General features: G+C 35.5%; 1 protein-coding gene across 9 annotated transcripts in view; it reads left to right on the top strand.

The window, feature by feature from the left end:
- The window catches only part of NEDD4 (NEDD4 E3 ubiquitin protein ligase), a 113868-nt gene that overhangs the window by 64044 nt on the left and 37396 nt on the right, over positions 1–12428 (top strand). For all 9 annotated transcript variants that reach the window (XM_024567541.4, XM_045201641.3, XM_053928557.1 and 6 more), the window contains 3 exons: positions 4153–4203; positions 5558–5619; positions 7985–8087. In XM_024567541.4, the coding sequence (XP_024423309.2) occupies positions 4153–4203; positions 5558–5619; positions 7985–8087 (216 nt within the window). The remainder of the gene's footprint in view (positions 1–4152; positions 4204–5557; positions 5620–7984; positions 8088–12428) is intronic.

Here is a 12428-nt window from a genome sequence, read left to right as displayed (position 1 = left end):
ACTCAGGACACTGTTTCCTTCTGTAACAGCCAGTCAGTCAGTCACTGAGACCTGTTTCCATTTCAGAGGAGTTCGGACTAGCTCACTGTAGTCTGTATTATCACACAGAATAAAAATGATCTTTGGCATATATGCAAAATGACAAATACAAGTTTATTCATGAAGGTATTGTTTGTAATAGCAAATGATTGGAAACAACCTGAATATCTATAGGGAGGGAACTAGTTGAATTTTGGTATTCTATACAGTGGCGTATAGAATGCTATTCAACCATGAGAGAGGTAAAGCACCTCTCTGTGGACTGATATTGGACAAGGTCCTAGAGACATTGTTGAAGGGGAAAAAAGCAACATGCATAACAGTCTACTAAAGAAAAACCTGAAGGGATATCCAAACTCAAAACAAATGACTGCTGTTGCCTTTTGGAAGGACAGCGGGTGAGTTAGATAGCTGGAAGCTAGACGCCCTTTTTTTCCTTTCAGTTCTGTGCCCAGTGTACCCTATGTTTTAAAATTACTTTAAAAAATGATCTTCATTACAAAAGGGCAGATAGGTAAGTCTGAGACTGAAACTATACTATATTTAATGTTCATGTATAAAATTCACTTTTACTGATTAAAATGAAAAGTTGGGTATTACAGCAGAAAACTTGGGCAGTGTTGTGTGGGTCTGGTTATGAGGAAGCGATTCTCCTTTAATATTTTTCTTTCTACTGTACATTTACCCTGGGGGATTATTTGTAACTCAGATTTAATGGAAACTCTTTTTAAAGTCAAGTATTCTTCAACACTATGGTACTTTAACTTATCTGTTTTTAAAATTCTGATTTTTCATAATATTATTCTCTTAAACCAGAACATTCAGTCACTGTTCAGCCTTATCAAAATTAATAACAGTTTGTCCTCCTAAACTTACAGCCATCTGTAGTTCTAATTGAAGTTTTGCAAAAACAGCCATTGGGATTTTTCTCTTCTCACATTCTAAAAATTTTTTTAAGAAATTGAAATTCATATCTTTAACATATTAGACAAAGTATTATTTACTGACTAAACTGTGCCCATTGAAGTTTAAAGCCACCTGCTGTTCTGAATTGTTTTGTAGATTTTCAGGCATTCTTAAATTAATTATATGTTACCAAATGCAAATTTGCTTTATGAAGTAAGTGGCATGCACTTTGAATATAGGAAATAACTCTTGCAAAGAAATGCTTGATATTCAGAATTTGGAACAATTGGTTGGCTAGGGAAACATTAATGAACATCACAGACTGTCTTGCTTTCATAGGAATGAATTTAAAACTATTACTGTTTCTTTGTAAATGGAAAAAGAACTTCTAATTGTCCATATTTATAGCAACCATATGTTCCAACCGTATGTCCCAGACTTTCCAGGATAGTTCCTAGTTTCATATTCTCCATCTCCTGAGATCAGGTGTATTGACTTTTAGTTTAGAAAATTTGTTCATTTTTCTAGTAGTAGAAATATGTTGCCCCAGTGCTTTTTGGAGGTCATTTCTCTCTCTTTTTTAAAGATTTTATTTATTTATTTCAGAGAGAGGGGAAGGGAGGAAGAGAGGGAGAGAAACATAGATTGGTTGCCTCTCACACACCCCCAATTGAGAACCTGGCCTGCAACCCCCACATGTGCCCTGACCAGGAATCAAACTGGCAACTTTTTGGTTCACTGGCCAGTGCTCAAACCATTGAGCCACACCAGCCATGGCTGGAATCATTTCATTTAAAGTAGAAGTTAAGAAACTCATTTTCAGATCACTTGTTTCAAAGAAGGAAGATGAAAGCAAAAAGTGTTACAAGAAATTTTTTAAATGACATTTTTATATACCAGAGTGACTTGAGACATGGAAACTTTCATTACATGAGATTTTTGTTAATATGCTTTTGTTCACAGAGTGCAATCAATCAATGAACAAAGAGTATGTGGCAAGAATATATGAGATGAAATGTTTTCTTTCTGTCTGTCCTGCAGTGACCAGGCACTGCCTGTGCAGTGACGACTGCATGTCTAGGGAAGATTGAGAAGTTAAGAGTTTTTAAGAAATGAGGAGCACAACACATGAAAAGTTATTCCATATCGTTGGCCATCATGGAAATGCAAACAAAGCCACAGTGAAGTACCACTTCACAGGCACTAGGAGGGCCATTATCAAAAAAATAGGTAGTAATTAATGTTGGCAAGGATTTGGAGAAATCGAAACACTCTTATGGTGCTAGTGGGAATGTCAAATGGCGCAGCCACTTTGGAAAGTCTGGCAGCTCCTCAAAAGGTTAAACAGAGTTACCGTATAACCCAGCAATTCAACTTCCAAGTATATGGCCTATGTTAGCACAAAAACGTGTACCTAAATGTTTATAGCAGCATTATTTATAATAGCCAAAAATGGAAACCTCAATGTCAATCAGCTGATAAATGGATAAATAACTGTAGTAATATTATTCAGCAATAAAAAAAAAGGAATGAAGTACTGATACTTGCTACAGCATGGATGAACCCTGAAAACATTATGGTATGTGGAAGAAGTCAGGTGTAAAGGACTACATACTGTATAATTCCATGTATATAAAATGCCCAGAAAAGGCAAACCCACAGAGATAGAAAGTAGATTGGTGGTTGCCTAGGCCGGCGGAAAGAGGGAAGAAATGGGTATGGGTTTTCTTTTTGAAGTGATGATGATGTTCTAAAATTGTACACTTTAAGTGGGTGAATTGTATAGGGTGCTAATTACATTTCAATATAGCTGTTATTTTAAAAGGGTGGAATCTTTTGTTCACTGGTCGAAGCAGTCTGTTTTATACCTTCTTTACCAGTGGTTCTCAGCCAGGGACAGTTTTGCCATGCAGGGGCAAGTGCCAGGAGACATTTTTGGTTGTCACAGCTGGAGGAAGAGTGGTACTGGCACTTAGGGGGGGCAGTCCAGGGATGTTAAACATCCTCCAGTGCATGGAATATGATAATCAATTTTGTTTCTAAAGATAAATAAATAAATAAATAATTGAATTAAGACATTAGAACGAAAGATTTTTTTCCTGAAAGTTTGGGCCAAAAACATGGATGCACATCATACATGGCAAAATACGGTAAACTCTATGGATATATCTTCAAGTTGATAAGTTTTCTCCTGTCATCTTCAATCATATATTAAGCCCACCAACTGATCTTTAATTCAGTTATATTTTTCAGTTATAAAATATGCTTTTGATTCCTTTTTAGGCTTTCCATTTCACTGATGACAGTCCCAAGCCATTCATTCATTGTGACCTTATTTTCCTTTTAAGTCCTTAAACATCTGTATAATAGTTGTTTTAGTTTCCCTGTTAGTTCCTAGATTCTGGCTCATCTTATGATTGGTTTCTTTTAATTATATTTCATTTGATACTGGATCATATTTCTTTATGTGTTTAGTCATTTTTTATTGTATACTGGACAGTGTGTATGGTACATGGTGGAGACAGTGGATTTTTTATCTTTCACTAAAGACTGTTGATTTTTGTTCTAGCTAGTTGTTAACAGAATGCTGTCTATTGTCAGGGGAACATCAGCTGAAATCTGTGCTCAGTGCTTTCAGCCTTCCAGCCGTTACCTTTCACATGTGCAGTTCAGCATTTCAAAAGTCAGCTAGGAATTTGGGTAGAGTTTATATATAGATTTGGAGGGACTCATGGCTTCTTCCTTTCAGGGATTGTCCCCCTCACTTCCCAGTTATGTTGTTAACCTCAAACTAGGTCTAAGAACTCTTCAAGCAAGTTAGATCTCAGATTTCTGGGTATAGTTCTAATCACTTCTCCATATGAACTGTGGAGTACTACCAGGTGAAAAGCCATATGTTCCTTCTTTCAAGATAGACTCCCCTCCAGTTTCTGCCTGCTTTTGGTCAATCTATGGTGCTTTCAAATAGTTATTTTTATATTTTTAGAGTACATAATTACTATCTGCAAAAGGATCAATCTAATATATTATGCCACTACCAGAAGCTCCAGCATATTACTTTTTGTTTTCTATTGGTATTGTATAGGATTGAACAACAACAACAACAAAACCTTCCACTTCTTTGGTAAATGATGGCAGTAGTTCATCAAAATTTTCTAAAAGGATTGAGCATATTACTAATTTTATTTTTTCTCTTTTCTCTTATAGACAAGAGATGATTTCCTAGGTCAAGTGGATGTTCCTCTTTACCCATTACCGGTTAGTACATTTGTGATTTTACTTTTTATATTTATTATTTTTACTTTAAGAAATTAAATTCATATTAATATTTGATTTCTAAAATATATGCTATTATTTCTTAATATATCTTCTGTTTTAATTTGATCATCACGGTCCCTTACATGAACTCCAATAAGAAATGGAGCCATTGAAGTTTGTTGACATTATAAAAACATTGTTTGAGGAAGATCAGTTTGGAAATGTTCTGCTAAATAACTAGAAGGGGGAGAGCCTAGGCTCACAGAAGGAAACTAAGATAGGTTATAACAATATAGGCATGAAACCGAATCTGGACCAAGCATATAGCAATAAAGGAAAACAGACAGATTTAAGAAACATTTTAGAATAAAACTATATTGGACCAAGTTCCTGACAGGGGTTTAAAAAATAAGTAAAAAATACAGATAATACAGGTTGAACTTGGGAGATAAGGATGGTAACTCAAGTAGAAAAGTTAGAATGAAAAGCCCTTTTGTTTTGAAATATGATATATTTATTTTTTGCCTTATTGAATTTCAATAGAAAACAGGAAAAATGAAATCTTAGAGCAGCTGACAGAGATATGAAAATAAATTGTGTAGGGAAAGGGACTGGAAGGATTGAGAGTTATCACTGTCGAGGTAACAGCAGAATCTCTGAGAATGTTTGGCTGTCCAGACAAGAGAAATGAAAGCATTGAAGGCCAAACATTGACCCTTGGACAGTTTCGGGTCTGTCAGAGGAAAGAGAGAAGACAGACAAGGAGAGACAGGAAAAGAACCAAGTAAAATAATGTCATGATAATTCAAGAGTTTTATGCTGAGTGGGTAGTTAACAATGCAAAATGTAACAGGGAAGAAAACGATAATAAAAACAAAAGGCTGCTGAACTTGGTAAGAAAGAGAAGGAATACTTTACCATATCAGCCTTTTGAAATGTTTATTGGCTTTCTACAGTCTTCAGTGATGATAAGCTTTTAGTAAGATATTGAATTCAGTCGTATTTCCTATGCCGTTTACTTTTTCATTCTCCTAGAATTGTCTCTGTGCTGTAACCGTGCCAGCTTTCTGACACTGCATGTTCCACTCACGGCTCTTCCGCTTTTTCACTTCCTACCCTATTTATGGCTCCACAGCACACCTGCTCAGCTTGTTTTAGATGCAGTTGTGATGCCGGTTGAAATTCCTGGGGTGTTGGAAGGTGAAAGCATTGTGGATTGTAACCACTCATCTAAAGCTACAGTTTTCTCATTTTTAATTTTAACTATGCCTTAGACCATAGTTCATGAATATTCTTGAAAAGTTCTTATTTTGGTGTTGTAGATATATCTTGAAAACCCACTGTTTTATTCTAGACAGAAAATCCAAGAATGGAGAGACCATATACATTTAAGGATTTTGTTCTTCACCCAAGAAGGTCAGTAAATATAAAATAATAACGTACTAAGTTTCAAAAAAAATTTCTTCATTATATCTTATAGTAGCTGCTTTGAAAATTCAAAGTTTAAAACTTTGTAAATAATCCACTTCTAAATTTTATATTATTTTTAAAAGCTTTATTGTTATGTCTGATTACAAATTAATATATACATACTACAAAAATTCTGAAAATACAGAAAAGCGGTCATACCCCTTTGGGAAAGATTTGTCCCCCTAATACTTACCAGACTAAAAGGCTAAAATTTGTCATTTTATATTGATTTTACATCACAAAATATATGTAATTTTGTCATACTGTGTTTTAAAGAATCACAAACATTAGTTCATCTAGAACTAATATCCAGCTCAACATGCACAAAACCAACTTCAGAAAAATCTAACTCCATTTTGTATACTTTAATAAAAAAAGTACTTTCAGAGAACTCAAATATTTAGAGAAAATAACATAAGTAAAGACTGGAATTTAAAACCCATCATTTCATTTTCCTAAACTAAATTACTTGATTTTTGTCACAATTCTAAAGTTTAAGCTCTAAGTAAAACTCCTTTTGATCTTCGGTACCAATTAGTCAAGTAAAATCTAGTCAAGACATGTGTGTGGATTTACTGTCACGAAGGTCAGAGTAAAGCGGAGGAAGAACATCTGTGAAAACAGTATTCATCTTGCTTTTAAAATTAGAAAATGCATCTGAAAAGCATACTATGGGAACTTAGCAAATTTTCTCATTTAAAATTTTAAAATTACTCTGTAATAGAAATATTAAAACAAAAGGCACAGTGCTCTCTGACTATTAATATTTACTTTCTGTAAGAGAAGCCACATATTTAATTTCAGTAGAAGCTTTGGAATATAAGTCTCTTTTCTCCCTTTAATTTTCACTGGTTGTGACATCTGCATATCAAGAATAACAAAATAAATACTTCTTCTCTTATTTGATTGCCCTGGGAGCCTGCTTTTCAATTTGTCAAATGCTTTCTTGTATCCTGATCTTTAAACACTAACAATTTACATCTCCTGTCTGGCCTGCACATATCATTGCAAGTGCAGAGAGAGCTTTATTCAGACAGAAAACGTACTGCATTCCTAAATTTCTCTTCACCCCGTTAAGTCCAAACCCACAGGCGTAGTATCTACATGGAAAGGCATGAAACATACCATTGTAGAGAAACTCCTCCATAAAACATGATCAGAGCAAGTTTTCTGTATATGTCTTTTATAGCAACAAGTCAGAGTGTTCCCAGCCCCTTAGATATGGTGACAGGCCACCGTTCGTGGCCTTGGATATAAGCATCAGGGATTTTATTGACCACTCAGTAGGTCTACTTTCCAAATCCATGAGAACTATACATACACAGAAGAACTACTAAAAAAATGAAGGGAGGCATGGGGGAGGTGTATTACTTGAATACAGAAAAAAAGAATTGGGACCCTTGTCTAGAAAGACAAAGGCTAGTTGGTTACATAATACACAGGTGTATTTAGGTGATATTTATAAAAATCACCTAAAAATTTATGTAGAAAGGTGGGACAAGCAAAGATTTCTTAAGTAAATAGGATATTACAATTGATGGGGGCGATAAGTCTTAATTAGAAGCTTAAGAAAGATGGGTTTTAAAAATTTAAATAGTAATACAGTGGGTAGCAACCTTGAGGTTAGACAAGTCGTTAATCAAAGAGGTGGTACAATATGAAAACAGATGAGGTGAATTACTGTAGGACAGATTCAGACAGCTGTCAAAGCAAGATAGTAGGTTCCAGACGGTTATCAGGCTTTGCTCTTCACTGTTCTGTCATCACATACAATGTGGCTAGATCTCCAAGAGTGCCTTTCCCTATCCCCCAAATTCCCTGGCTTCACAGAATATGCAAAATGAAACCTCAACTTCCCTTGTTTCTCCTGGATCTCACCATCTCCACCTCCTTTATGTACGCTGTAATCCAGCCAAATTCAACTACTGCCATTTCCTCAACTGCACCCTAGGTCTCCCATCTATTTCCTTGTGTTTTGCTCTTTTTTTCACTCACAGGCCTGTCCCATTACTGCCACAGACCAAAACCCTCCCCAGAATTCAAGTCCCAACTCAAATACCAACTTCTCTTAAATTCTCTCTGATCTTTTACTCAAACTTCCTGAGTATCTTAACTATTATCTTGTAACAGTTATTTATTTATGTATGTTCCTTTTTCTCTACCGTTTATTCTTTTCCCTAGATACTTCCCACCTTGTAACTTGTCATTGAGTCTCCTCTAGTAGCTGGTGGGTGTTCAATGAACTCTTAGTACATGATTTCTTTTCTTCCTAGTGTTATAGTTTTGTGAGTAATTATTTTCTCTTCTACAGTCACAGATCAAGAGTTAAAGGTTATCTGAGATTAAAAATGACTTATTTGCCTAAAAGCAGTGGCTCAGAGGAAGATAACGCAGAACAGGCTGAGGAATTAGAGGTGAGATTTTATAAATATTTGGTTAAACTAAACATGAAATACCTAATTCTGATTTTAGTATACTGTGAAGAAAAAGTAATGTTATACAATGAAGTTAATATGTGCAATAAAGGCCCTGGCCGGGTATCTCAGTTGGTGAGAGCATCATCCTGATACACCAAGGTTGCAGGTTTGATCCCCGGTCAGGGCACTTACAAGAATCAACCAGTGAGTGCATAAACAAGTGGAACAACATATCAGTGTTCTTCTCTCTCTCTCTCTGCCTCTCTCTCTCTCCCCTTCCCTCTCTCCCCCCCACCCCACTTCTTCACTTCCTCTCTAAAATCAGTAAATTTTTTAAAATGTTCAATATAAATTATTTACCTGGATATTTATTTACTTTACCCAAGCATTTATTAAACATTTCTCTAAGGATATTCCTATAGAATGAATGGCCATTATTAATGGCATTTGTAAAGGTAAGAGAATAGAGAATACAATGTTTATAAATGAGAGCATTTATTATAATTGTCATTAACTGTTTCTGGTTGTTTGGTTTTCTAAGCATGTCATGTTCCTCTGCGTCAAAGCAAGAACACTTTGTAAGTTGAATACGTGGAAATTTTGAGGTGACTCTGCTAATTAGGAACTTTTTATGAAATGTAATTCCTGTTACTTTTCCTGTCATGGTTGGGGATGGAGCTCATAGGAAAGGAGGGAATGGGAGAAAGAAAAAGAGAGAATTCAAGTGATCTAATAAAAAGCCACATTTATTTGGGGCAAATAGAATTTAATAATTTTCATGAGTGACAAGATAAGAGAAAGTCCAAGTCAAGTATTTGGGCCGACCTATGTGTATCTGAGGTGAGTGAGGCAGAAGCCAAGACTGTGTGTTTGGAATAGATTTGGGCTGGGATTTGGAGACTGGAATCCTGTTCTGCAAGGTCTGCTACTAGCAAGCCCTGAACTTCTCTGAACCTCGGGTTCTTCATTTGCATAGTCACCCGGTTTTGCTAGATGAGGTCAAGGGTTTCTGCAGCAGAAAAGTTCAAAAATTGAAAAGAAGACAAAAACACCTGCCCCTTGAGGCTTCCCTTGCAGGAACATTATCATCAAAGATAGCATCTTACTCAGTGACATTTACTGAAAGCACACAGTGCCTTGTCACCCGGCCTCTTTGCCTGAGGGTCTGGTTAGGTCTCCAGAAAAGCTGTAAAGCTGAGGATCCGCAAAGACTGGGCTCTACCTCACCAACCCACATGCCTTCAGAAGAGGAAGAAAGCTCTAGAGTAAGCAGAGCTTTTGTAACAGAACTTTATGGGAATTTTTTATATACACAAATGAGATTTTGTTTTGTGGGGGAATCTGAAATAAGGGAAAGAACTTTTTTCTTTGACTCATAGAATATAATTAGTCCTTAGTTTGGTGGCCAAAGAACTCGGTAGCCTTTCTTATGTCTATATTCACTTATTTAATTTACCTTTGTACCTTTTTGGTTTTTCTGTGACTTATCAGACTTAACATTTTTAAGATATTTATTGGGTCAAAGTTTCTGGCATTTTGGTGCACAGGATATTTTGCATAATAAAATTCTGTTTGAAATGAAGGATGTCTGCTGTAAAGAAAGAAAATTCTTTATTTAGTAACTTTTAAAAAGCTAACAGCATTTTATTATTTAGTAACCTGCTCCAAGTTTTGCCCACGCAGACGTATCACAGGTACCTCATTCACAGTTCAGTTTCTGTGGGCAGAGCTGCTTTGCTTCATTTTGTGGTCTCAAGTCTCAATGTTTGAAATCCCTCAGAATGCACCTTATAACTTCAGTGGATATAAGCGTGCGGGAGTTTATTTATGAAAGGCCATAGGAATTCAGACACGTGAATCTGTGCTTATTTATATTCTGTGTAGCTAATGACCAGAGAAGTCTTGCCTTTGACGTCTAATTTGTGACTGAATATACACAATTCTACTATTTAAAGAAAACAATTGTGATCTTCACAAGAGGCTTACTCTAAGGCAGTTGGTATTCCTTAGTAAGATGGCTACATAGTTAATCATATAACACTTGATTTTTGTATCCCTTGCAACTTTAGATTTAGGTGTATTTTACAAGATTAACATACAATGTTGTAGCTCTGAATGCTTTCTTTCTGACCTTCGTTGACTCCATTAAATTGTGTGCAGTTGCATCTCAGCTTTTAGGTTAGTAATTAAGTAACATTCATTGACACTTAGAAAATTATTCTGTGAAGAATATTGGCTGATACATGTTTAATAGGGAGACATTATATGTAAAAAGGAGAACTCAGTCTTTCTAAACAATGTTAAAATGTACAGCTGTACTTTTTCAAACTTGAAACAGGCTTTTTAAAACAGGTTCTTAATTAATTAGTTTTTTCCTCTGGATTTACTTGGATAACAGAAATTAAATAAGCAGACCTTTAAGAGACAAATCTTTAAGAAGATTTTAAATATTTTCTGGTATCATATTTTTAGCTGTGAATATTTTTACAGTCATTTAAAGCAGAAGTGAGAACAATTTTATTAAGAAATGTCATTAATCTGCAGTAAAATAATCAATGACCATATTCAACAATAAATTATGTCTTAGTCTTTTTCGAGAGTAAAATACAAAAATTCAACTCACATGCTTTTGAAATGGAAAATGGAGAAATAAAATTTGATTTAATTTATACAAGACTAAATTTTAGGTATGTAGATCCAATGTTATGATTATGGAAAGGAAAGGAGAGAGAGAAAAGGAAGGTAACATAGATGGAGAGAAAAAGTAAGAGGACTGAGGGAAGGAACAGAATGGAGTTTGGGAATTAAAAATTAAAGAGATATTGGTTCCCATAGAAGAGGTAAAAAGGAAAACAGAACAGAGAGTAAGAAAGAAAGGGAGCCAGTGCTACTTCCCATCCACCTTCCTTTTCCCAGAATAACTCTGCCTCCTTCTCCCTCTCAGGACTGTTCTGCCTCCAGCTATAACAGTCCCACCAGAGCTAGAAGAGATCAGGAGCCCCTTGTTGCAGGAACCCCTGCTGCCAGAAAACACTCCTTTCCTTCCCAGCATTTCTTCTTGATTCCTTATGTTCAGATCCAGTTTTCAATATAGAAGTATTATCTTACATCTTCTAAGCTATCAGCTGGTGGACACACACCAGCTCTTAAGTGTGGGGTCCACAGTGCCTAGGGAAAAAAAACCCTCTATATACATTAAGGAAATGATTTTTGTCTGTTGTCATAGTACTAAATGTTGGCCAGTTTGTCATTTTTTAAGCTTTGATTTAGTGGTATGTTTTTCCATGTGCAGATTTGGGGGCTTTATAATCAAATGTATCAATCTTCTCTTTTATGCTCTGGATTTGTATTATACTCAATGGCTTTCCCACTCTTACACTATATTTCTTAAATCTCCCAGGTATGTTCTAATACATTTTGTTTCACTTTCCAATATTTAAATAATGCACAATCTGTAACATCCTGGTATAAAGTAGGAGGTAGTGATGTAATTTTTTTTCTATTTTCTAGGTAATAGGCCTATTTACCCACAAATTTGAAAAATGTTTTTATCATGTACCAAATACCTATAATTTTGAGTCTCTTCCTGGGCTTTCTAATCCATCCTCTTGGGCTGTCTTCTCTTTGTATGATCCAGGGCCACACAGCTTTAATTCTTGTGGTTTACAGTATATTTTATCTGGCAGGGTTAATCTCCATGTGCTGCTCTTTTATAGAATTCTACTAATTTTTTACATGTTTCTGTTTCCATTTGAACTTGGGAATTGCCATGTCTCATTATTTTTAAAAAATCCATAATGTAGTTTAATTGGAATCTTGGCAACTTTGTAAATTAACTTGGGCAGAATTGACACCAGTGTGAGATTGAGTCTTCCTAGCCAAGATCATATTAATAAGTCTTTTCATTCATTCAGGAATTTGTAAGTTTCCTTTACTAGTTTATTTATGCTTTCCTAACCATTCTAATATTTAGTGAACCTTGTACCTACTCCCTTTTCTATTTTGAGGTTTCTGGTATCAAAGAATGTGCATTAACTCTTGCTACCCTTTTCCATTAATTCATAATATTTACCCCCTCGATAGTCCCAGGAAATTTCCAGTGCCTTCCAGGCATTTCAAACAAAACAAACAAGACTTTCTTTCTTTGGCTGCTTTCTAACTTGATGAAAATGCTTTCCTTGGGTCCAGAGGAGAAAACGTCACCAGAGACTCGTCCTGACTTTTCAATCACTAGGGCGTTCATTGTAGCAACTACTTCTAAATCATTTGCACTTCTTTATCATGCCTCTACGTATTTGCACCTTCATTTAATAATATCCTTTCCAGATCTCAGAGAGT

This window comes from Desmodus rotundus, chromosome 7, assembly GCF_022682495.2.
Source record: "Desmodus rotundus isolate HL8 chromosome 7, HLdesRot8A.1, whole genome shotgun sequence".
Lineage (NCBI taxonomy): Eukaryota > Metazoa > Chordata > Mammalia > Chiroptera > Phyllostomidae > Desmodus > Desmodus rotundus.
This window is presented reverse-complemented; position numbering and strand designations above follow the sequence as displayed.